General features: G+C 41.5%; 1 protein-coding gene across 4 annotated transcripts; it reads right to left on the bottom strand.

Annotated features, from left to right (window-relative positions):
- Nucleotides 1–589: 589 nt before the first annotated feature.
- Pcmtd2 (protein-L-isoaspartate (D-aspartate) O-methyltransferase domain containing 2) lies at nucleotides 590–24,349 on the bottom strand. 4 transcript variants are annotated; one of them, XM_090352681.1, is made up of 6 exons: nucleotides 24,304–24,349; nucleotides 19,047–19,377; nucleotides 14,110–14,212; nucleotides 13,437–13,608; nucleotides 6,498–6,621; nucleotides 590–3,501 (listed from the first exon to the last, which is right to left on the bottom strand). In XM_090352681.1, exons 2-6 carry the CDS (start codon nucleotides 19,351–19,353, stop codon nucleotides 3,122–3,124), a joined length of 1,086 nt encoding a protein of 361 aa, XP_090208807.1. In that variant the 5' UTR covers nucleotides 19,354–19,377; nucleotides 24,304–24,349; the 3' UTR covers nucleotides 590–3,121. The 4 variants fall into 4 exon arrangements, with proteins under 4 accessions (XP_090208807.1, XP_090208809.1, XP_090208806.1 ...); XM_090352683.1 differs by lacking the exon at nucleotides 24,304–24,349 and adding an exon at nucleotides 24,165–24,297; XM_090352680.1 differs by lacking the exon at nucleotides 24,304–24,349 and adding an exon at nucleotides 24,198–24,278.
- Nucleotides 24,350–27,282: the final 2,933 nt, after the last annotated feature.

Genomic DNA, 27,282 nt, shown 5'->3' with positions numbered 1-27,282 from the left:
TGACTTCGGTTCATCACACATACACATACGTACATACACACACACACCATGATATCATTCAGCTCCTTCCTATTTAAATTTCAAGTTCAGATCCTTCAATCCACTTGGTTCACCATTTCCTTTTGTTTTTCCAGTTTAACCAGATTCTAAAATCTGCTTTTATCTTCAACTCTAGGATATAGTACAGACTTCCTCACAGCATAGACTGATATATTTATATAAGAACTATTCCAACTGAAGCCAATAATGAAGTATTTTCCACATCTAAAGATAGGTGCCATTCTTTTAACATTCTCTAAGTATGGGGAAATTATATTAAAATAACAAACTCAGCTATTCTTTGAAGTACTGTTTAATTTGCCTATAACCAATTTCACATTTATTAATTAGAAACAAAGACTGGAGTTTCTATCTACTGTGAATGCCAAAGAATTAAGCAGTATAAATAACTAGTGAAAGAACATATGTGTTAATAGGGAGGGCAAAGGTATATTTCTTTAAAAATGTTTTAAAGAATATAGTCAAGAACTTAAAATCCCACACAGAACAAAGAAGCAATGATGATAATAAAAGGCCTTAACTATACCAATTCTTTTTTTTTTTTTTTTTGGCCAGTCCTGGTGCTTGAACTCGGGGCCTGGGCACTCTCCTTGGGCTTTTTTTCTCAAGACTACCACACTCTACCACTTGAGCCACAGCACCACTTCTGGCTTTTTCTGTGTATGTGGTACTGAGGAATCCAACCCCAGGGCTTTGTGCATGCTAGGTGAGCACTCTACCACTAGGCCATGCTCCCGGTTCATGAATTTATTTTTTTACCCACTTGTATCAGCTCATTAAAATTGCCATTTTAAATATTTAGCATTTTCCTTGAAAAAAACTAGCAAAGGTATTTTTATGAAAAAAAAACAAGTATTTTTATGTACAGTTGATTCTTATATTACATTCTTCATATTTTTAAATTTGATATTTAATTTTCACAGATCTATGGCTTTACTACTTTTCAAGACAAGAGTCACATGTTAAAATATAAGCTGTTCAACAAAATCAGCTATTGAGAATATGATTTACAAATTTGCAGACAATATAGACTATATTATGAGTGATATATTTAAAACAGAAAGTAGTGTATTACAGTGAATTATGGTTGCAAGGTGCACACTCACAGAAAAGCCTATTTTCCTTTCTATTTATAAAATAAATACCAACCTATTTCTCACATACATTACAACTATATTAACTGAACTCTTGTTTAAAAAAATCACACTACAAAATATTAACAAAAGTTTAACATAAAGGGAAGACTTGTCTTATTTATTATAATCCATAATACTTACATTATTTTAAATCCAGCATAAAGGCAAATGCATTTTTAAATGTAGTCCTTATTCAATTATAGGAAAAATTTAGTTAACCCAACTAATAACAGATTTCACATATATCATTCACTTAATATTACATCTGAAAAACTCCATATAACGTAGCAATTAGAATAATTTCAACAAGAATCTGCAAACTACAAAAAAAATTAGCAAAGAAATTTAAATCATGCATTTTTCTCTGAAGAGACAGAAGCCTGACTTTAAGAAGCAGGTAACAATAGGTATGAACTAACGTTCTTTAAATAGCTTACATCACCAATCTAGGGACTATATGTATATACACATATACATATATATCCCCAAAGATGCATGCAGACTGCATTGTATGATAAAAATGATTCAGCTAGCTAAAAAAGCAAAAAGGAAACAAAGTAACTGTTTAAGCTGGCCAAACCAAAGAGACATTGAACCCTTAGAGATTAAAGTGATTCATAAAATCTCAGAACTTAATCCTACATCATGGAGTTACATGTAATTACTTACGGTTTATACTGTTCTTTTCTTTGGGCTCAAGAAAAAGAAATATTTAAAAAGAGACAATGTTTGAGACAAGCAACATAACTTAAAATCATTCTGCTATCTGACTGCTAGAAAGACTGTATGTTTTCTTTCCCTAGACCCACAAATTCATGGAAAGCTATTGACACAAAAGGCCTGAAGAAAATGGATTTTTCACAAGCCATTGAGTTAAAATTTCTAATATAATGAAGCTACTAAAATACATACATTTGTTCTTAAGAAAATTCACAAAACTAACAAATCTTTTTCTCCAGAATTATAAAAGATAAAATCTATGAATCAATACTCTAATTCAATCACAGAAAGATAGCAAACTGAAGTCAAAAAGCACAGGCTGGCTATAATGTTCTCTTTTTCCTGCAATCTTTCTGAGAATTCATGGTCAACACCCTAGAAATCATCTGTTATGGTCGTTAAGGCTGAGTATTAATCATCCCTATAGCTGGGGCAAGAGTAATTTAGCTTTTTTATACAAATATTTTTACAATTTGCTTCCTTTTCAGGAGATTATTTGACAGTGGTTCTTTTAGGGTAACAAAAGGTGTGGGGCAGGTAACTGCTTGGAAGTCTTGAAATTCCAGAAAGACTTCTAGCAGTTTGATGCTTTTACTCCTCCCTTAAGCACATTTTTTTTCCTTTTAAAAATTACAATTGATGATTTTCATGTAAGTTAATTACTGTAATTAAAATAAGGAAGAATTTTTCAATAGTATTTATTTTACCCTCTAGAATATTTTTTTTAAAAAGTTCAGTGGAATTCAGTGCCAGTAATTAAGAGGTTGATACCATAAAATTCACACCTGGACTGGAGTATGTCACATCCTGAAATTTTCACACATCTGCAGACTTGTGCTTTGCTTCACATAACGTCATTCAGACTCAGTTGCATTTGAGATATGTAAGGTGACCCTGGCATCAGGGACAGTTTTAATAGGAAGGCTCTAGCTTACGAGATTGATTCAGCAGAGGGGGATAAGCTATGGCCTACTTGAGGAAAACATTCTTCTCTGCAGTGTGTCTTGTCAGATGGTTTGTTTAAATAATGTATCACACCACTGGATTCATTTTAAAGGACAACAGGAGCCAGAAATGGAAAACCACAACATGGATAAAACTAGTGGCCCCCTTCAGAAGCAGGTACCAAAAAACCTAGCAGCAGTAAGTGGCAGATTAGACCCACTTTACCTCTTCCTCACTTCCCCTTCCAAAAAAAAAAACCTTTACTTTTCTCTGTAATAAAGTAAGTAGTACTTCAGGGGATCTGGCAGCGGGAGGTTTAGGACCCTCTGGCGTAGGAAGTTTACTGGAGGTTCGGGTTTGACTTCACGAAGGGTCCTCTCTGTTGCCTCCTGCCTCTCTTCTTCCAAGTCCTCACAGCTGGTGTCATCAGAGGGATTAGAAATACGACTAGCAAAGACCTCCTTATCCAAAAAGACAATGGTTTCCATTCGTCGGCAGCGGACCCTCCTTCGTTTAAACCTGGGTGTGTTCTTCAGTCCATTTCCACCTTTGCTCACTGCTTCCTGGCAAATGACCTTTTTGATAGTGCTTCGAATGGCAATGCGGGCCAAGTCTTGTAGGCTTCGAACAGCTGGTGGTGCTGTAGTAGAGTGAGGGGCAAAGGCCTATTAAGTGAAGGTCCCAAGGAGCCTGTGCATTCAAACCTCTAATGCTACTCTAATTTGCTGGAATAGTGACGGACCCTTAACAAGAGTATGAAAGCATTCTAAGCAAATGTTAATAAGCACTCTTATATTTATATGTTACTTTTCAAAAGGCATCTGTAGATACTCTAATTCTTAACTCCAAAAAGGAAACAAAGTTCTTAGTAGCAGAATTAAAACCTTATAGTTACCCATCCAATAGTAATATCTATCTCCAATAAATTATCTATTTTAATACTGTCATAACAAGTTAAAAATTGAACATCTGTTCTCATTTTTATTACAGACAGGAAAAATCCATTTTTAAGAAATGCAATACTTCAAATGACAACAAAAAGAAAGAACATTGGCAACTGAAATTCTCAATCTACGATCGGGACTTTAGCCTAGTGGTAGAGTGCTTGCCTAGCATGCACAAAGACTGGGGTTCAAGTCCTCAGTACCACATACATAGAAAAAGCAAGAAGTGGTGCTGTGGCTCAAGTGGTAAAGCTCTAGCCTTGAGAAAGCCCAAGGATAGTGCTCAGGCCCTGAGCTCAGGCCCCAGGACTGGTTAAAAAAAAAAAGGGGGAAAAATGCTCAATCTAATATAGGCAAAACACAGACTTTTCTCAACCAGGAGGGAATTGGTGGCCATTTTTTTAAAAATACATTAAACAGAAAATCTGCATCACTTTCCCCCATCCAGAACCCAATTTGTTTAGATAGCAATCACACTATAGGAAGTTTCTAATGCAGTCTACATTTACTAAAATCAAAAAACCTTCAACAAACCTAACAAAAATAGAGGCTTATAACTGATGCTCTCAGCAGAAAGCAAACAACCTTCCCCCCCTTTATTAATGCCAACCTCCCTCTCCTGCTTCTCTGTCTCTGAGGACAAGGGGCATTACCTTCCTCTCCAAGATGGCTCTCACAATACTGCTACAAGAAGACCTGTCACTCCACTGAGCATCCGTGCCATGTCCCTCACCCATTCACAAGCTGTTGACTAGCCTAGCCTCAACAACTCAACTTACTCACTTTAAGGAAAGTGAATTCCTGCAATCCAGCTGTTTCCAAAAGGTATTGGAATGGCCCTTCACAAGAAAACAGCTTTGGCTTCTCCCATCCTCCCTAAGATTTTCCAAGTGACATCCTCGCCTAAGAGGCTTTTTTGTGACTCCTCCTCTTCTATCAGCCCTGCAATGTTCCCTAAGGCTCCAGTGTTCATCATCATCATTCCCTCTCAGCATACCAACTGGATCTTGGTTCCATATCCACACTGTGGCTTTATGTGGCACAGACCAACTCCCCAGATGTCTATCCAGTCCTGACCAGATCTTGAACCTCCCTATAAAAGACTCTCATGTCCTTCCAGAAAGGCTACTTGTCCCCGAACCCTTTTCATCATCAAGGCTATTGTTGCTTCAATCTTTGTCTATTCCCTAGTAAAGTCCAGTACCTTCCTGACTCCTATCTCTAGCTGCCCCACTACCAAATTGAAAGGTGACCCCCTACAGTGCATGAATAAGGCATATGGCCTCACTATACACTTTACTCATGTAGCTTCTCTATTCCATTGTCTTCATCAACTTTCCTAGTCTAAGAAAATTTGGACCAGGAAAACAAAATCTACAAATAACCTGAATGTTAATTTCAGGTATCCTAACTAGCACTCATGAAAATTTATCACCCAACACTGGCTTTGAAGGCTTCATCTCCAAAAAGGCATCTCAAGGTAGCCTACAAAATGGTTCTTATCCAGCCCTCCTCACAGAGAGACATTCATTTCCAATTTTTAAAAAATCTGGTAAATACCCTGATGCACCCTTTACTTCTAACTCTGCTACAGATGCAGATACAGAAGCAGATACAGTATTTGCTTAAAGAGCTTTCTCTGTACATATTTTCAAAACATGTAGTTCACACATTGACTCTCTAATTAATCACTAAAATTATACAGGATCAGATTATACAGGATACCAGTGTACTGGGTTTTCCTTTAAAACATCTGTAGTTTTCCACAGCTCAATGGTAAACTGCAATCTACATGCCCATTTAGTTTTACCCACGAACTCCAATTCTAACCACCTTGGGGAACTGTATATCCTTAAGCATGCCTTGCTTCTGCTCACGCTTTCTTCACATCCCTACTTTCTCTTTAGGGAATTACTTTTTGCACTGAAGAACAAAAACAAACATCATCCTCTAGCAAAACAACCTTCCTCGGTCATTCCAAGACCTTAATATGCTCCAGTGTTGCCTGCTATCAAATTTAATATGACTTATACTGAGAATAGTGCTTCTATTTGTTAAATGATTCCTTACAAGTTAATAAACTTAGAAGGAATTCAACAAAATATATTATCTTTGGGTGCTGGGACTGTATATGATCATTTTGGGTTTTTTTCCATTTTTTCACAAATAATTATAGTGTACGCAGGATATCTGCATTTTGAATCACCAGAATTCTCATTTCCATGTAACTTTTTAGATTATAAAACATTAAGATGAATGCTGCCTTGACAGTGTAAACAAGGCACAGAGAATGAAGCTCAACACAAAGAAGATCATGAGAACAGGTTCTCAACTCTTTCTCTCCCCTTGCAGCAGCAAGAGAAGCGTGTCCTGGGAGCACATCTGTGACTTAGATGCCATCACATTCTCCTAGTGGAGTCTCTCATGTAGTCGGGATAGGTCTCTTTTTAGTGTCTACTACTCTTGAAGACCTGAGTAGCAACAGCTCTTTCTAGAGCTAAAAGATGACTAGTATAACTTAAGATGGACTGAAAAAGAGATAATTTTAAAATGCTTAAAATCCCTGGTATAATTTTTAGATTTCAGTCGAGTGTAAACATTCTTTAATCAAAAGATTTCTTATAATTTCATTTCCTTCCTAATTTTAATGAGATTACAAGGTCTAAAAGACAAGTGTGGTACATGTACTCACGTAGCTGGACAAGTTTGGACTTTCCCGACTCAGAGTGGCAAGGCTGGACCAGAGGAGCAAAGGAAACAGCCAGAATCTTTTTGGTTTCCCAAGCAGAAGGGCCTGTGCGTGTTATCTTGGTCAACTGTCACACAGAAAACAACGAGAATATACAAAAGATTTCACTATTAGATTATTTATTTTGAGGTATAATTATTCCTATATAAAATAGAAAAATATATAATTATAATAAAATGAAATAGTCTGAAAACATGCCCCCACAAATGTGAGGTGTATGAAGTACAGCTGACTACAAATATTTTTGCAAAAATGCCTAGCATTGGGGCCGGGAGTTTGACCTAGTGGTAAAGTGCTTGCCTAGCATGCACAAGAACCCAGGTTCAATTCCTCGGTACCACATATATATAGAAAAAGCCAGAAGTGATGCTGTGGCTCAAGTGGCAGAATGCTAGCCTTGAGAAAGCCCAAGGACAGTGCTCAGGCCCTGAGTACAAGCCCTAGGACTGGCAAAAAAAAAAATGCTTAGATATTCAAGCTTCTAGACCTACCTTTTTTTCTGTTTATGATAGACAAACCAGTTAAAGGATTAAAAGAAGAAATAAACAAATGAAGAAAGTATGAATTCCTATCACAGCAATGTTTTGGTTTTCTAAAATAAGTCAGTGGTTGGGTGTAAATCCAAGTAACAGTCTTTAGATAAAATCACAGTATTCTAATCACATAGAATCTGCCAATGTGTGCACTATTCCTGGGAATGCAACCATCCAGACACCCCTGCAACAAGTGAGACTGTGCAAAAGGCCTACATGCCAGATACTGCGTCAGTTCTACTGTAACTTTCTTGACTGAAAACAACTATCCTAACTCTCCCAGGAAGAATATGCTTGATGGCACCTCAATAGGAAAATGTGATTTTTCAGCTAATACACAGCAGTGTAAGTCATCAAAAAGATGTTTTGTGTGTGGGTATGTACACGCGCAAGTGTGCCCTCCAGTCCTTGGGCTTGAACTCAGGACCTGGGTACTGCCCATGAAGCTTTTTCACTCAAGGCTAGCACTCTACAACTTGAGCCACAGCTCCACTTCTGGTTTTTTGGTGATTAACTGGAGGTAAGAGTCTTATAGACTTTCCTGCCTGGGCTGCTTTGAACCATGATCCTCACATCTCAAGACTGTTGAGTAGCTACGATTACAGGCACGAGCCACCAGTACCTGGCCAATTTTTTTTTAACTCAAGTATTAACACCAGAGAATCCATTTAGAAAACAGAGCCTCCATATGTTTGGTATGATTAGGCCAGTCTCCAAACAGTCTAAGTAGGCCATAGCACTGCTAAGATTATGTATTAGGCCTTTTCTAAAAATATCCAATCCAGCAAATCCTTTGAAACTGATTCTTTAAAAGGCTTAAGTAACCATATACTCAGTAAATACCGACAAGTCTAAATACGTTATTGCATACCAACAAAAGAATAATTACAATAAGCATCAAATATTTAAATATAATAATTTAATAATATGTGAGACCTTAAATAAAACTATAAACTCCTATATCATATATTCTAGAGAAGCCTATGTTAAAATGTCTACAATCCTCAAATTAATCTAGAGATAAAATGATTCCTATCAAAAGTCCAATTTAATATAGAAAACAAAGGTTTCTAATATCATTTCTATAAGTAAAGACAAATTCACAACAATGATCTAAGAATGAAGACCTAAAAGGGGAATGTCTCAGCTACATCATACTCTACAGTCAGGCAAATAGCAGGGGTCATTCAACAGTCAGAAAACAATTGTATTAGCCCCTCTTCATTATGCTAATGATGGTATTACCTTTGAAAATATAGTTTTAAAATATGTAGCCTTTAATGATGCACTTCTGCTTCTACATGGAGGTTATACTTGATGAAAATGAATACAAAGTTTAATATAAGAGAATATTCACGAGGCCGGGAGTTTGGCCTAGTGGTTAAAGTGCTTGCCTAGCATGCATGAAGACCCGGGTTCGATTCCTCGGTACCACATACATAGATAAAAAAAGCCAGAAGTGGTGCTGAGGCTCACGTGGTAGAGCTCTAGCCTTGAGAAAGTCCAAGGACAGTGCTCAGGCCCTGAGCTCAAGCCCAGGACTGGCAAAAAAAAAAAAAAAAAAAAGAGAGAATATTCATGATAATGGCCCTGAGAGGGCCATTTATTACAGTAAAAAAAATGATAAAAGCTAGAAGGAGATAAATCACCCATCATTAAAACATTTTCTCATTCACCAAAAATTAAAGATCAAAAGACTGGAAGACCTGAGAATATGAGGCTCTAAATTCAAGCCCCAATTTCAGGGGGAAACTGGGGAGTGTGGGGGAAGGAGGAATTTTTTTCCTAGATACAGTAAATATCCAGTATTAGAAAACCAATAAAATACAAAATCTATGAGAAAACTATAAACCCTTAAATAAAGGGGTATATTTTCTTGAATATATTTTTAAATAATGATAAACCAAAAGCAAACAAAGAAGGTCTCATACTTGATAAATTAATTCAACAAGTAATCAAAAAAATCATCCAATTGTTTTCATCCTAAGGATGGTTCAATACAGATATATCAATAAACATAGTACAACACATTAACAGAACTAAAGATGATAATCAAATTATCATCTCAATAGATGCAAAAAAAGCCATTCACAAAATTTTATCTGACAAAAGCTCAGGAGAAGCTAGGGACAAAAGAAATATACCTCAGGTTCGGGAGTTTGGTCTAGTGGTACAGTGCTTGCCTAGCATGCATGAAGACCCAGGTTTGATTCCTCGGAATCACATACACGGTAAAAGGTGGAAGTAGGGTTGTGGCTCACGTGGTAGAGCTCTACACTTGAGAAAGCCCAAGGACAGTGCTCAGGCCCTGAGTTCAAGCCCCAGAACTGACAAAAAAAAAAAGAAAAGAAACATATCTCAACATAATAAAGGCTATTTATGAAAACCTATAGCCAATGCCATACTAAATGGTTAAAAACTGTGATAGTTTCTTCCAAAATCAAGAACAAGACAAAGATGTCTACTTTTTCTCCACTGTTTTTCAATATCATACTGGAATTCCTAGCCAGAGCAATAAGGCAAGAAGAGAAAGACATAAATGTGATCCAAATAGGAAAGAAAGAAGTTAAAGTATCCCTATTTCAAGAAAATATGATCTTATATCTAACAACTCTACAGAGTCCACCCCGAAGCTCATAGAGTTGAACAATGACTTTGGCTAAGGAATAGGATATAAAAATCAATCCAAAAATATCATTAGCTTTTCTGTATACCTACAATGAACAGGTATATAGAGAGAAATTCAGAAAACAACTCCATTTGTAATAGCCTTAAGAAACATACCTAGGAATAAACTTAACCAAAGAAGTGAAGCACTTCTACACCAAAAACTTTGAAGACAGAAATCATAGAAGACACCAGGAAACCAGGAGAAGAGGAAGAAGAAAAAGAACAAAGAATGCTGGTGGGAATATGGGGGGAAAGGAATCCTATTACACTATTGGTGGCAATGTAAACTAGTGCAACCACTTTGGAAGCAGTCTCGAGATTCCTCAGGAAAAAAATGAGAATGATCCAGCAATACCACTCTTAGATATCTATCTAGAATAACACAAGTCAGGATAGTAGAAAGAGACTTACACAACCATATACACTGATACACTATTCATGATAGCCAAGCTATGAAAATAGCTCAGATGCCTCCCCAAAATGTGAGATACATGCACGCACACACACACACACACACACACACACACACACACACACACAAATGTATTTTTATTCATTTTGAAAAATAGTATTTTGGCATTTTCACAGAAATGATTGGACCTGGAAATTATGTTAAGAAGTCAGGCTCATAAAGAAAGAAATAAGAGAGGATACTAGGAAATGGAGACATCCCATGCTCATGGATACGGAGAATTAACATTGTGAAAATGGCCATACTGCCAAAATTGATATACAATTTCAATGCAATCCCCATTAAAATCCCAAGGACATTCTTCACTGAAATAGAGAGCATAATCCAAAGGTTCATATAGAACAACAAAAGCCCTAGAATAGTCAAAGCAATTTTAGGCAAAAAGAGCAATGCAGGTAGTATTATAATACCTGACTTCAAACTCTACTATAGAGCCATAATAACAAAAAACAGTATGGGGTTGGCATAAAAAAAAAACCCCAGAAGATCAATGAACAGAAGATCCAGAAACTAAACCACATACCTATAGTCAACTTATAGTCAACAAAGGAGCCAGAAATACACAGTGGAATAAACACAGCAGGGAAAACTGGGCAGCCACATGCAGAAAACTAAAAATTGATCCCAGCCCATCGCCATACACTAACATAAACTCACAATGGATCAAACACCTCAATATCAGACCAGAAACTGAAACTTCTACAGGACAGAATAGGAGAGGCACAGGCAAAAACTTCTTGAACAGAGTCCCAGGGTCACAACAGATTGGAGAGAGACTGGACAGATGGAACTATCTAAAAATATAAAGTTTCTGTACAAAGATACAGCTACTAAAGGAGAAAGGCAGCCAACAACTCAGAAAAGATATTTACCAATGATATATCAGACAAATGTTTAATATCCAATATCTACAGGGAACTCAAGAAACTAATTCCTCCTCCACCAAACCCAACAAACCAATCACTAAATGGGCAATGGGACTAAAGAGAGACTTATCAGAGGAAGAAGTAAAAATGGCACAAAGAAACATATAAGAACATGCTCATAACACATGGTCATAAAGGAAATGCAAATAAAAAAATCCCTAAGATACCACCTTACCCCAATCAGAATGGCCAATATTCTGAACTCAGACAATAAATGCTGGTAGGAATGTAGAGAAAGAGGAATCCTACTACACTACTGGTGGGAATATAAACTAGTACAACCACTCTGGAGGGCAGTTTGGAGGTTCTTGAAAAAACTAAAAATAGACCTTCCCTCTGACCCAGCCATACCACTCCTGGGCATCTATCCTGAACATCATAACCCAGGCTATGTTCATCTCTGCACTTTTCACAATAACCAGAGGATGAAAATAACCCAGATGCCTCAGTACAGATGAATGGTTACAAATGTAACATATAAATATATACAATGGAATTCTACATAGTCACCAGACAAGATAAAATAATGACATTTGCTGGGAAGTGGATGAAACTAGAGCAAATCATGTTGAGTGAGATAAGCCAAGACCAAAGGAACAAAAGGTGCATGGTCTCCTTGATATGTGGATATTAGATCCAAACAGTACAAGGGCGATAACTCAATACTCTGGTACTCAAGGTCACTGACATGAACTTGGAGAAATAAACAACTATATAAATGTATAAATCTGTGATGGGATATATATTCTGTAGACATATTGATATATTATATAGATCGATTTGCATCTATGACATATAAACTCTCAGCTTAATTTTAATTTTGTTCTTAAATTTATGTGCCAGTGATTGCATATAGAGATTCCATTCTTGAATACTTGTTAAACTTGACATTTGAAATATGATGTAAAAAAATCAGTGTTAATGAAATCTATTTAAAAAAAAGAAGTCAGGCTCAGAGACTAAATGAAATGAATGCTAGGATATGGGAACAAGAGGTTTATCTTTGTGATTGTTTTTGTTAAATTACTATATAAAGTTATTTCTTTTCTCTTTTTTCCCCTTATGGTTAATCTTATAGGGTTACTATATCTGACTTTGTTACCTGATATATTATATATACATTATTTGTTTATTTAAAATAGAGAAGGGAAGGGGAAAACCAAGATGACTGGGAGGGGGTTAGGGAGGGGAAGGGGGACAAAAACATGAGAAGTGGTATCAATGTTTGAGAAGTAATGTACACACTACCTGACGAATGTAACTATACATTACCCCGATAATAAAATTCAATTTAAAAGGAGGAGGAAGAGGAAGAGAACGACAACAACAAGGAGGACAAGGAGGACAAGGAGGACGAGGACAAGGACGAGGAGGAGTAGGAGGAGGAGGAGGAGGAGGAGGAGGAAGAGGAGGAGGTGGAGGTGGAGGTGGAGGAGGAAGAGGAAGTAGTCATATTCAGAGAGACAAATTTTCCCTCTGAGAATATGTAGAATTTCTCTCTGAAATATGTAGTGGCTATTTGTAAATTATAAACATATATGAACACATACACAGGGTAATGTGCATATATATACAAACAAATAGATTACAGTGTGGGACATGTAGGGGAGGATTCCAATGGTGTAACTTTGAGCAATGAATAACAAGACCCTAAGAAACGTTTTGTCATAAGGGGATGAGGTCAGGGGATGGGCAGAGACAAATGAATAGAGTAAGGGTAGGTAATACAATCATAATATTTAATGTACCTACATGAAAATGGTATCAGGTAATTTGAGGGGATGGATGGAAGTCTGATATTGTTTATATATATATATATATGTATATATATATATAATCCTGGTTTATTTACATACAATAATTCTGATAAGCCAGGAATGGTGGCACATGCCTGTAATCTCAGCACTATAAAGCCTTGGACAGGAGAATCATGGATTTATAGACAGCCTGGACTACATAGAGAGTTCTAGACACAGCTGAACTACATACTGAGATCCTATCTCAACAATCAGAATAGCTGAGTAAAGAAAAGGACGAATGGAAAAAGAAGGGGGAGGGGTGTGGTAAGGAAGGGAACAGGAGTTAGAATGAAGGTGAAGGAAACACAAACACTTGTGCCAGGTTTTCTCCTCACCTAGTGTCTGTGACCCAGGCAAGCATCTACTCATTCCCTGTCTCTTTCTTGTGATACATAAAGGGGCAGTGGGTGTTGCAAGAGTAAAACTGCCTGGAACAGATCTTGATAGAAAGTGAGAAATGTCAGTTATAAAGAGAATCTGACCTTCTCTTCCAAGGGCATGACAAGGATCCCTCCAACTTTGAGAAGATTCTTCATGTACTCTTCATGTTCTTTCTGTACACCAGCCCCACAGTACACTCGATCATACTGACAACAATCTGGAGAAATTTCCAGGCAATTGCCAGGAACAAAGGAAGGTTCACAGAAGTCGAACCTGGAAGGAAAAATATATCTGTAACTAAATGCATTGTTGCAATAAGTTCATCCAGCAAATGTTCAAAATCCCAGAACAATCTAATAGTTTCCAGAGCTAGGGGCTAAAGCCACATTTATACATTACATAAATAGAACCCTATAAATTTCAAACAAAACAGAATGAAAGTGAGTGCTATAAGCATGATCCAAAGTTAAATCTCTAGCTATTCTTTACTGTTTTATGGCATTAATCATATTCAAGATCTATTATCCAACAAATGAGAGGAAGAAAAAACAATTTGTGCTCTAAAAATTTCAACCCCCTTATTTTAAAATGGCAACACCTTAAAACCACAGAATATTTTTAAAACTTAGTAAAAGCACACATATAACGTATGATCACTGACCACAGTTTAGCCAAGTTGATAGGCATATGAACAGTAATAAGCTGCTCCTTTTACAGGTTTGTTATACATTACATTTAACACCCTCTGACCCAATGGCCAGCATCTGATCGTACTTGTCAAAGCTGTCACTTGTTCTGATGAAGAAGTCCAGTTTCTGCTTTGCATATTCTATCACATCTGAATGAAGCTCCACCCCATGGTTTACACCAAAAGGACCTGAAAGTTTTGAGAATAACAAAACTTTTAGAACTCTTGCTCATTTGTTTAGTTTTACTGTTTCATTAACTATTCAACTGATTTGGCAGAAACTTGAGGGCCATGAAATGTTAGCACATCTAAACCACTCATGTGAATTCTTTCAATTCCTGCTTATAACACGGTTCTTTATTGTTTTTACAGCACCCATCATATTCAAGATCTAAATCATAGAGACTCACTGGGTCTCTATGCTATTAAATGTTTAAAGAATCATTTTATGAAAAAGAAAAAACAGCCAAGAGTTCGGTGTATAACTGATAAAAAAGAAACACATATTTACAATAGCACCACTGTTAAAATGTCATCAAGACAAAATCTCCATGAGAAGTTCTATGTTCACTAGTTACAACAGCAAGTCCAAAATTATTCTGAATTCCAAAACCTTCTTCCAACTTGCTGACTTAAATCCTCATTACATTACCAGAGTAATGTGCCAGAAACCAATAACATCACCCTGTGGTTCTCTTCCTCCCTGAGCCCTATCCTTCTTATTTTCATTAACACCTCCCCTCACTGTCAAACATCTACTGGGCCTACAGACCAGCACTCAAGAGATTGAGGTAGGAAGGCTTTTTTGTTTGCATTTTTTTTTTGTCATCATGAAGCTTGAACTCTGGGGCCTGAGCACTGTTTCTGAGCTCTTCAGCCCAAGGCTAGTGTTCTACTTCTTGAGCCACAGTGCCACTTCCAGTTTTCTGGTAGTTATTTTGGAGTTAAGAATCACACAGTCTTTTGTGCATGGGCTGGCTCTGAACTGCAATCCTCAGATCTCAGTCTCCTGAATAGCTAGGATTATAGGTGTGAGCAACCAGCACCCGGCTTTTTTTTTTTCTTTTGGTCGGTTATGGGACTTGAACTCTTGGCCTGTGCATTGCTTTTGCGCTCTTCAGCTCAGGGCTACTGCCCTACCCCTTGAGCCACAGAGCCACTTCTGGTTTTCTGGTGTTTAACTGAGATCAGAATCTCATGGACTTTATTGCCCAGGCAGACTTTGAACCTTGATCCTCAGATCTCAGCTAGGATTACAGGCGTGAGCTACCATGCCAGGCTTTTGTTTTTGTCTTTTTGCTAGACCAGCTTCCGGCTGGTTTTGATGGTTAACTTCAGCCAGAGTCTCCTGGACTTTCCTGCCCAGGCTAGCTTTGAACCATGATCCTCAGATCTGTCTTCTGAGTAGCTAGGGTTATAGTGTGAGCAATAACAATATTTTTTAAAAATCAATAACTAGTTACTTATAATAACAGGTATAAAACATGGTCCCTATTTCTTACCAGCAAACAGCAATATCACAGATGCTAGAAAACAGGGAGTGGGACTGTACTAGGGCATAACAACAACATGCACTGAAGCCAGCCCCTCTCCCAGGTGTACACCTCTCTCTCTTAGGCATGTTATCTCATGAATCACCACTCCCAGTCCATCATTCATAAGACCAAAGGAAGAAAGCTCTAGGAAAAAGGAAATAATCCCAAATAAGAGCACAGAGATAGAACTGACATGGGATAGAGACTTGGTAAAGACAGGTTTAGAGCAGATCTCTGTGTTAGAAGAGAATTTAGATCTCACCTGTACAGGCCCTTGGAGGCCAATCAAGTTTTCATTCTGCAATGATGGGTTTTTTTGTTTGTTTGCTTGCTTGCTTGCTTGTTTTTGCCAGTCTTGGGGCTTGAACTCGGGGCCTGAGCACTGTCCTTGGGCTTTCTCAAGGCTGGCACTCTATCACTTGAGCCACAGCACCACTTCTGGCTTTTTCTACATATGTGGTACACCAAGAAATCAAACCCAGGTCTCTGTGCATGCTAAGCAAGCACTCTACCACTAGGCCAAAATCCCGGCCCCCTGCAATGATGTTTTTAAGTTGGAAACAAGGTGGAATAAACTGTACCATCTAGACACAAATCACAGTCCCAGCAAGACAGTCATACATGAGAGCACATCCCAAACCTTCTTCCTCAACACAAATGATAGGGCTTCCTTCTTGTACATTTCTCCTCTCCTACAGCTAACACAATTCCCAGTAAGCAGGGGCTCAGAAAGGCAACGCAGCAATAGCAAATCATAAGCCCTTTCCTTATCACCTCTGTAATGTCAAGTACAACAGGACACTCCAATTTTTCCTAGGTATGTTGGTTCTATTCATCAGAATTTCTAATCTTGTCAGTTTTATTATCTATTCCTCCTCCCACCCCATAAAAAATAATGTCCTTTTACTAAGCCTCTTCCAGCTTCTCAAATATGATCAACAGAAATTCTAAATAATCTAGCCACTACTTTCTTTTCAAAGCATGGCAACCACAACAGTCAAAATCAAAGATAAATTAAGACAAAAAAGTACCTTTTCTTAGAAAAAAAACCAGCATACAAAATGAAAAACTTAAAGATAGCAAGTTATACCCTAGGTCAAGTAACCAGTCTCAAAATTTCACCAAAAATTGAAGGACACAAACCTCAAATGAAACCAAAATCTTCCTTTTATATCTACAAAAATTAATCATGACTGTTAGGATTACCTGACGTCATTATTGTAACTACAATAAGAGAAGAATTCCAATGGATTCCTCATATGACACACAAGCCATAAAAATGAAAACTCAACACTCAGAATTTCATACTGAAGTTACTTGAAGTTACTTAAAGTCACCATGAACATTCTCATTAATATCATTGTTATGTTTGGTTTTGTCGAGCCTATACCAGGGCTGGAATTCAGGGCTTTGGGCTCTCACTTGGATTTTTCACTCACAGGTAAAGCTCTATCATTTGAGACTCACTTCCTAGATAGCTTTTTTTCTAGTTAACTGGAGATAGAATCTCTCACACTTTTCTGCCCATGCTGTCTTCTACCACAATCTGTAGATCTTAACCTCTTGATTAGCTAGTATTACAAGCAGAAGCCAACCACACCTGGCTTCATTTTGTTTTGAGATAGGCTCTATATTGCCCAGGCTAAACTGGTATCAAACTAGTGGGTTCAAAGGATTCTCCCACCTCAGCTCCTGAGTGGCTGGAAATCCATGAGTATAATCTGGCACACAGAACCCTTTGGATGTGTGTGTGTATGTATGTGTGTGTGTGTGTGTGTGTGTGTGTGTGTGTGTGTGTGTGTGTGTGTGTGTGTGTGTGTGTGTGTGTGTGTGTGTGTGTGTGTGTGTGTGTGTGTGTGTGTGTGTGTGTGTGTGTGTGAGAGAGAGAGAGAGAGAGAGAGAGAGAGCGCGCATGTGCAGACATGTATGTGTGGGTGCATATGTGTGGGTGCACACGTGTTGGTACTAGGTACCATTCCTCAGCTTTTTTGCTCAGGAATGGCACTCTACTACTTAAGCCACAGCTCCACTTTTTGCCTTTTGTTTTCATGGACTTTCCTGCTCAGGCTGGTTTTAAGTTGCAATCCTCATATCTCCTAAGTAGTTGGGATAACAGGTGTGAGTCACTGGTGCCCTGCATTTTGGACATTTCTTTATATTTATTTACAACCATATCCAATCCATCAGTAACTCCTACAGATTCCAATACCAAAAGATACTAATGGCAAACAAGTCACAAAACTCATTCAAGGTCTCCCATCCAGCCCCATCTGACTCCTCTTCCAAAGGGCTTCTCTCACTCCTCTGCAAGCCCATTTCACACCTCACTAAAAATAAAAGCAGATTTCACTTCCCCACTATAGCATTTAACACCAAGTAAAAAAAATCAATGAATCCTCATTTATCTGATATTGCTATTATTACATCCATTCTCACAATGTATTTATTATGGAAAATAGCCTACATAATTGCAAATAAGATAACAAATGCAATCCAGTCCATTTCTGAAATTCATTTGAAAATACTTAAGTATCACTCTTTTAGTATTAAATCAAAATAACAAACAGAAAGTGCTTGGAAGAAATTCAACTACCAAAGGGCTTTAATAACCTCCAGTGGAGAGAAGGCATGAAGGGACAATGTTGCTTAGATTTAAAAAAGACATCATATAAGGTCAAGATTTACACATTTTGAGGTGGGGAGTTTGGCCTAGTGATGGAGTGCTTGCCTAGCATGCACGAAGACCTAAGTTTGATTCCTCGGTACCACATACATAAAAAAGCCAGAAGTGGTGCTGTGGCTCAACTGGCAGAGCTCTTGCATTGAGAAAGCCCAAGGACAGTGTTCAGGCCCTGAGTTCAAGCCCAGGACTGGCAAGAGAGAGAGAGAGACAGAGAGAGAGAGAAAGAGAGAGAGAGAGAGAGAGAGAGAGAGAGAGAGAGAGAGAGAGAGAGAGAGAGAGAGAGAGAGAGAGAGGGAGGGAGGGAGGGAGGGAGAGAGGGAGAGAGGGAGAGAGGGAGAGAGGGAGAGAGGGAGAGAGGGAGAGAGGGAGAGAGGGCAAGAAAGCAAGAGAGGGAGAGAGAGAGAGGGAGAGGGAGAGAGAGGGAGAGAGAGGGAGATAGGGGAGAGAGGGAGAGAGAGGGAGAGAGAGGGAGAGAGAGGGAGAGAGAGGGAGAGAAAGGGAGAGAGGGAGAGAGGGAGAGAGAGGGAGAGAGAGGGAGAGAGGTTTACATACCTCTGCTGGTCCTATATGGCCATAACAGATTGCAACAACTCTAGACTGGAAAAGACAGAAAGCAAGGGAAGCACCCACTATCTGAAAGTCAGGGCTCACAAATGCATGTAATACAACTACTCACAACCCAATGACTATGCCTTAGGCAAACTGCAGGTCACTGTCTCTTCTAGAACATGCAACCAGCTAACTGTATTTTCTGTCCAAGGAGATATTTCATGCACTGACGTTCAAACTCTCCTTTCATACTCACCTAGAATTAGACCCACCATAGAGCTGAGGTAGCCAGTACCACTGCCCAGGTTCAGAAATGAGAGCCCAGGCTGCAGATCAAGAGCTTCCATCACCTCCGAGTAGATGCATGGAGCTGAGAGATGAATGTTTCCATGTTTCCACGCCAAATCTTTGTATGCATTTTCTTTAAACTCTTCCAGATAATAATCTGCACGATCAATAGCACGAAAAGCCTGCTCTACCAGATCCGTCCGGATATACTGTGCTTCTTTCAAGTTATCAATCAGCTCATCGTTGTCCTCACCAGCACTCACAGCACCACCCATGTTCAAGATTACACTCAGGCAAGACTATAATTAAAATTTAAAACATTATTTCAGTTATGAGTAAGAGCATAACAGTAAAAGCTCTAAAGATAAACCAATTTTAAGTTCTGAATTCTAAAACTAATATAGATGGAATATCATCTGTCAACAACTACCCCACCTTCCAAAGATGCAGTTTAGAAGAACAAAATATCAGTCTAGCTAGGCACTGGTGGTTCATACCTATAATCCTAGCTACTCAGGAAGCTGAGATCTGAGGATCATAGTTCAAAGCCAGTCTAGGTAAGAAAGTCCATAAGACTCTTATCTCCAACAAATTACCCCCCCTCAAAAAAAAAGCCAGAAGTGGTACTGTGGCTCAAGTGGTAGAACCCTGGGCAGTACCCAGAGTCAAATATACATATATCCCGTTAGAAATTCAAGCCAACAAATACTAAAACTGTATTTGTCTTCTATTTGCATTTCAAATTAAATTGGTGTCCTAAGTTTAATTGGAACTCTACACCCAAACACATACACAAATTTCTTACCCAAGTCCAGCAAGCCATCCAATCCATTGATTTTGGATACTTTGATATTCAAATATTAGGCAAAAATGTCATCAATAAAAACTCAGCAAATAGACCACATTGTGGCAAAATCTTATTATAACAAACATTAAATAAGTTTTACAGCTACAGTTTAGCTTTTTCTTTTTTGTCTATGGATATTATTTGATTTTTAATTTTATTTAATTGTTGGGAGGATATACAGAGGAGTTACAGTTACATTCATCTGGTACTGGGCACATTACTTCTTGAACACTACTACCCCTTCCCATGTTTTTCTCCCACTTCTCCTCTCCCAACCCCCTCCCACTCATCTTGTTTTTCCCTTACCTTCCCTTATATACTAGGTACCAAAGTCAGATACAGTAACAACATGAGATAAGCCTTAAGGGGGAAAGAAGAGAAGACACCAGGCTTTTTCAAAAGCACATTTCTTACCATCTTCCAAACTACCTTTAAGGAGAAACATGCACCACCACTACTACAACACAATGTGGTTTTATTTTAGTGCCCTAGAAAATGCTCTTTTGCCTAGAGAGTTCTTACACTGAAACTGTAAAAACATTCTTCTTAATTTTATACTAAGCCTTAATAACATTTTTTTTTTGCCAGTCCTGGGCTTGAGGTCAGGGCCTGAGCACTGGCCTTGGACTTTCTCAAGGCTAGAGCTCTACCACTTGAGTCTCAGCACCACTTCCGGTTTTTTCTATATATGTGGTACCAAGGAATCAAACCTGGGTCTTCAAGCATGCTAGGCAAGCACTTTAACCACTAGGCCAAACTCCTGGCCCTTAATAACTTTTTTAAAAGAATGGCTTTACTTCGCACAAGATGACAAGCAAAAATAACTCTAGGACATGGAAACAAGAGTTTTTTTCTTTCTGGTTGTTGTTCATAATGTACTATGTAAAGTTATTTATTTTTTCTTATGTTTCCCCCCTATAGTTTCCCTGTTGACACTGAATCTAATTTTGATACCTGGCATATTGTATATATGTTTATTTGAATTTGGGAAGGGGAACAACAAAATGGTGAGACAAAGGACAAAAGGTGAACCAATATAACAGTGAGACACCAACATAACAGTGAGACACAGAAGACAATATATTGGAAATGAACTCTAATAACATGGGGGGGAGGGAAAATGAGAAAAAAACATGGGAGGGGGTAACAATCTCCAATGAGATATAACTGTAACTCCTCTATACATCACCCTGACAATAAAGTTAAATTTCAAAAAAAAAAGATGATGATGATAATGATGACAATGACAACAACATGGTAAACTGTTGGGGGAAAGATCACTAGTCTACAGGAAGGCTAACATACCTTCTCAATTAAGATCTAATGACAACATATTACAATGTTACTGTTATGGTTACACTAGGCTCTCTCTCCTTCACTGTCCTCAGAATCTGGCAACAGAGTGAGGATAGCCACAGTGGCCACAGTGGTAGAAGCAGCCTAGGGAAGAACAAACCACCACCTGTGTGATTCTTTTGCTTCGTATAAAAACCAGAAACAAAAAGTGTGCAGGCATGTTTTGACACAAATTATCTTCCACTTTATGGTAGAATCTCAATCCTCAGGAACAACATATGAAAACTTGGTATTAGAATTTTAAAATCATGGTTTGATTATTACATTTTCATCTTCCTTTTAAGCTGTTCTAAAGCCCTTGTTAAATGACAGAACCTGGTTTTGGCTCTTCAAGAGATGGAACTGTGTGCTAATGAGGTTAGATTTAATCTTAGAGAAGCCACTTAGTTCTGGGGCTAGATTGCTAGCCTAGCACAGTCATCTTAAGATTTGGGTCACTGGTTCGAAGTACAGTCGTGTTTTGATGTTTCATGACCTATTTTAGGAAAGAACTTAACATCACATACCCTACTGGGTTCTGATCAAGAAAGCCACCTATTATAACTCCTGAAACCTGTATATAATCTTGTCGTGCTATCTCAATGCCTCAATTTAAAAATCTTTAGAAGATAATACAAACTATTCATTGGGTATGTTTCATTTTTAACTAATAGCTACCATTTATTCCCATTTTCCTCACTTTGAAAGCATATCCCATATCAAATGGACAGTTTTTTAGTAAAAATAGTTACAAGTTCTACCTGCCAGCCAAAATCTAATTTAAACCTCAAAATGTGCAATGAATTAATGCTAGGCAGTTAATTTGCTCAGTCAGTGTGAAGAAGAGCTGGAATCAAAACTGAAAATGGTATGGCAAAAGGCTGTGTCTTATGTGTGTCATTATAGCTTTTAAAAATTCTCAAGGTATCATTGTGTGTGTGTGTGTGTGTGTGTGTGCGCGCACACACATCATGAGCACATGTATACACTCACGCACATGCATGTGTTTGCCAGTCCTGGGTCTTGAGTTCAGGACTTGGCTGTTGCCCCTGAGCTTTTTTGCTCATGGCTAGCACTCTACCACTTGAGCCACAGCCTCACTTCAGACTCTGTGTTGGTCCATTGGAGGTAAGAGTTTCATGGACTTTCCTACCCTGCCTGGCTTCAAACCACAGTCCTCGCGTCTCATCAATATTCTTTATATGTAACATATTGTTAATCTTTTGACGATCCAGGTAGCCCTGTTGTCACTGTTGGAATGTAAGCAAACATGTAGAATATGATATGCACTATTAGCTGGCAATCTAACACAGAGTCATATAAAAATATTACTGCTTGCTGATGACATGAATGTGAGATCAGTCACCATGCTATCAAAAACACCCAGAACCACCAGCCTCACCAAACCACATTTTCTCACTGGCCCGGACTCTCTCATCCAGATAAATTCAATTTCTCAAAGCAGCAGTGAAGTAGCACCCTTAGGATGTGGCCCTTGATTACACTCTGCTCTTCACAATAACCTGCATAGTCCAACACAACTGCAGGGCACAGAAAGAAGAGATGCTGAGCCACGGCAGCATGGGCAGCTTCACCATGAACAAATGGGGTTTCAATGTGGTTGTATAAACACCAAGCAAAGTTTGGGGGATGGGGTACCAATTCTGGTCTATTCTAGGTTGGCAGAGTGCACAGGAGGATCACTATCCAATCTTGATGTCTCAGAGGGAGAGGGAGAGGGAGGGAGGGAAGGAGAGGGAGGGGGGGGGGGAGAGAGAGACAAAAAGTTTGAGGCTTCTCATCTTCAAGACCAAAATTCTTATAAGGGTTAACAAGGTCACCACAGGTATAGGCCTGGTCTCTATTTCTGGCCAAATACCCTGACCAGTGATACAAGCTGAATGGAGACAATTCCTACTAAACACACAGAAAAGCTAACAACTGGGATTGGAAGGAAAAAAAAAAAAAGGTGGGTGGGGTGGGGGGGCTCCAAACCAGATCTCTTAGGAAAGGCCAGGGAAAATCCCAATTCCACCACCTCCTGAAGGCCCCGCTCTACTCCCCTAAGCACAGCCAGTCGTGAGTCTTCACAGGAACCCAGCCTTACTCATTCCAGAACGACAATCTACAAAGAACCCGGGATGGAGTCCGGGACAAACACTCAAACAACTAACCCAAGCGCCGGGCTCGGGGTCGGGCGCCTAACGCAAGGCAGGGGTCCACACAAAGGAAGCGCCCCCGACTCCGGGACCACGAGAGCCAGGTGCCGGCACCTCTTTTTCCGTGGAGACCGGCCGGCTGCGGGTCCAGAAGAGCAAACCCCGGCGTGGGGGCCGCCGCGGGCCGGGAGGGGCGCGGGCGGGGAGGCCGCGGCGGGGGTGGGGGGCCGCCGGGACCGGGGCGCGGGCTCAGCGAGGGCTCTGGGGTGAGAACACTGGCGGGGCAGACGCCGGGGGGCCGCCGGGGAAGGGAGCCGCCGGGGAAGGGAGCTGGGGAGACGGGCGCGGCCGGGACCCCTCCGGAGGCGCCCCGGGCGCTCGCGGGACCGGAGGGGCACCGGCCTGCCGAGGGAAGGGGCCGAGGGGCGGCCGCGACTGCAGCTCTACCTCCGCGCTCTGCAGCCCACCGACTTGGGCCGGACTTGGGCCGCGACGGGCAGCTCCAAGGGCGCGTCCCTCACGGGCGCGTCCCTCGCGTCCGCCGCCCCGACACCACCGCTCGGACCTCAGTCCCGGTAAACATCCGCCACCGCCTCTGCGCCTGCGCACCCAACGGACGGACTGCGCGTGCGCCGTGGGGGGAGGCTGTTTAAAGGGGCTACGACGACGGCGGCGGCGGCGGCGGCGGCGGCGGCGGCGGCGGCGGCGGCGGCACTACCACCACTCTCTGCGCAGTTGCCCCCACCCAGTAGCCGCGCCCCTTCGGCCTGCCGCTGACCGTGCGCTTGTTCCTCCCTCTAGAGTCCTTCGCTGTCCGCGAGCTTGCCCCCTCCGTGGGCAGGCCGCTGTCCGCACAGCTGTCGCCCCCCCGCCCCGAGGCCTACCCCATCCGTGCATCTGTTTCCCCTTGGGCCTGTCGCTGTCAGCGCCTTGGCCTCACCAAGTCCCGCCCTTGCCCCATAGGCCCGCCCCTTGGAGCCGCCCCTGTCCCCGCATTTATCTCCCGCATAAGCCAGACCCTATCAGAGCACTCGCTACCCCAGACCCGTCCCTGTCTGGGCACGTGTCCCCCGGTGGGTACGCCCCTTCGGTCCGCCCCTACCCGCAAGCACATCCCCGAATAGGCCCGCCCCTCTGGCTCGCCTCGAGCGGAGCACTCGGCCCGTAGGCCCGCCCCCATCCGGGCACTCGCCCCAACCCGAAGGCCCGCCCCTCTGGCTCGCCCCTATCAGCGCACTCGCCCCGTAGGCCCGCCCCTATCCGGGCACTCGCCCCATCCCGAAGGCCCGCCCCTCTGGCCCTTCTCAACCAGGCACTGGACTCTCCCCCGTCAGCCCGCCCCTGCCCCGCCCCCTGCCCCGCCCCCCTGCCCCGCCGCTATCCGCGCACTGGTGGAGCGCTCACGCGGGTCCTAGTCCTCCGGTGGAGGCGGGATGTGAGGAAGGGGTCGAAGGTGTGACGGCTTCGGAAGGGTCCTCTGTAAACTGAGGGCGCCGGAGGGCGCGGGGCGGCGCGGGAGGGCGCGGGGCCTAAAGGGGACGGGCGTCTGACGGGTGCCTGACGGGTGCTGCTCCAGGACAACAAAACCAGTGCTGTGACAGGAGTGACAGGAAGCGATGGGGTGGAGCCCGTGAAGCAAGTGCCGCGCAGGCGGGGCGGGGAGGACCCCGGGCTCCGGGCCCCGCCGGCTCCGGGATCCGCCGGCTCTCGACCCCGCCGGCTCTCGACCCCGCCGGCTCCGGGCCCCGCCGGCTCTCGACCCCGCCGGCTCCGGGCCCCGCCGGCTCTCGACCCCGCCGGCTCTCGACCCCGCCGGCTCCGGGCCCCGCCGGCTCCGGGCCCCGCCGGCTCTCGACCCCGCCGGCTCTCGACCCCGCCGGCTCCGGGCCCCGCCGGCTCTCGACCCCGCCGGCTCCGGGCCCCGCCGGCTCCGGGCCCCGCCGGCTCCGGGCCCCGCCGGCTCTCGACCCCGCCGGCTCTCGACCCTGCCGGCTCCGGGCCCCGCCCGGCCCGACACCGCTTGGCGGCTGTTTTGTGGGCCGTTGGAACGGACTGCGATCCGGTGTCCTTCAGACCCACCTGTGAAGAGTGCACTGCGTGTTGTTCTTCCCGTCTGAGTGAGAACGAGAAGGCTGCTCCACGTTCGTCTCCCACAGTGATCTCAAACGCCTCCAGCCTCCCATCACTTCTAGGGGTACACGCTGAAGGATTCCTGAGTCAAAAATCTGTAAGAGCCACTCAGTCTGCAATGGATTGTGATGGGAGTGAGAAACGATTATGCTATGTTTTAAACTCAGTTGAGAGGGAAAGCTGAAGGCCCACAATAGCCAAAATATCAATGGAAAAAGAAAATTGGAAAACTGACACAGATTTCTAAACCTACTATAAAATTGGTGAAACAATAAACATCAATAGAAGGAAGCCTACAGTAAGCCTACACAAATAGAGTTACCTCTGTGATAAACAAAAACAATTCCGGGACAAAATGTTGGTGTTTGAAATGAATTATGCTGGAACAATCAGATATTAAAAAACTAAAATAAAATGCCAGGCACAGTGGTTCATACCTGTAATCCTAGCTACTCAGGAAGCTGAGATCTAAGGATCACAGTTAGAAGCCAGTCAAGGCATGGAACCTATGAGATTCCTATTTCCAATCAATCACAGAAAAAGCCAGAAGTTCCAGGCACAGTGGCTCATGCGTGTAATCTTAGCTACTCAGGAGGCTGAAATCTGAGGATGAAGGTTCAAAGCCAGCCCGGGCACTAAAGGACCTAAGGCTCTTATCTCCAATTAACCTCCAGAAAAACGGGAAGTGGGGCTTGGCTCAGGGGTAGGTCGGTAGCTGTAAGCTGAAGAGCTCAGGAACAAGGCCCAGGCCCAAGGGTAGGGCAGTAGCCTTGAGCTGAAGAACTCATGGACAGTGCCCAGGCCAAGTTCAAGCCCCATGACCCACCAAAAGAAAAAGAATAAAAGAAAAAAACAGAAAAAGAAAAAGCCAGAAGTGGCACTGTGGTTCCAGTAGTAGAGTGCTAATCTTGAGCAAAAGGCATTCAGGGACAGTCCAGGCCCTGAGTTCAAGCCCCAGGACTGGCCCAAAAGAAAAGGAAAGAAAGAAAAGAATTTTTAAAAGACCTAACACTTTCCACATGAAATTTCTAGATGATAACATAGGAGAAAAATCTAGATGACACTAGGGTTTTGTTATGACTTTTAGATGTATCAATTCATGAAAGAAAAGAATAGCAATAAGTTGATTTTTATTATAAACTTCCACACTGCAAAAAGAAAAAGAAAAGCCTCAGAAAATAGTCACAAAATGTGTATCCTATCAAGGGTTCCTTAAGAATCCTTAAAATTCAACAATAAAACAACACAGGTGGAAATGGACAGAAGGTCTCAACAGAAGCTCAGTAAAGAATTATACAGATGGAACATGAACATGAATAAGTAGATGCTCAGGATCATATGTCATTAAGGAATTTCAAATTTATAAAATAGTAAAATAGCCATACATACCTATTACCATAAGCAAAATCTAAGATTCTGGGAACACCAAATGCTAGTAAGAACTTGAAACAAATGGAATCCTTATTCATTGCTGGAGGAAATGGGAAGTGTTACAACCACTTGAAAAGACGGTTTGGGCAGTTTCTTGATGAGCTAAACATAGTCCTATACCATCCACCTCATGATATTGCCCAAATGGACACTATGAGTGCACACACACACACACACCCCACATGGATCTTTGTAACAAGTTCATAATTGTCAAAAACTGAGCCGGGAGTTTGGCCTAGTGGTAGAGTGCTTGAGACCCGGGTTCGATTCCTTGGTACCACATACATAGAAAAAAGCCAGAA

Source organism: Megascapheus bottae, chromosome 18 (genome assembly GCF_031878675.1).
Source record: "Megascapheus bottae isolate mThoBot1 chromosome 18, mThoBot2.hap1, whole genome shotgun sequence".
Taxonomy (NCBI): domain Eukaryota; kingdom Metazoa; phylum Chordata; class Mammalia; order Rodentia; family Geomyidae; genus Megascapheus; species Megascapheus bottae.
This window is presented reverse-complemented; position numbering and strand designations above follow the sequence as displayed.

Excerpts from the sequence above, each read along its gene's own strand:
- Pcmtd2 (XM_090352681.1), bottom strand. The coding sequence starts at position 19,353 with ATGGGTGGTGCTGTGAGTGCTGGTGAGGACAACGATGAGCTGATTGAT. Across the intron at positions 13,609-14,109 it reads ACAAGTGACAGCTTTGACAA|GTTCGACTTCTGTGAACCTT; the intron begins GTACGATCAGAT and ends TTTTCCTTCCAG. Across the intron at positions 3,502-6,497 it reads GTCCAAACTTGTCCAGCTAC|CACCACCAGCTGTTCGAAGC; the intron begins GTGAGTACATGT and ends ACTCTACTACAG.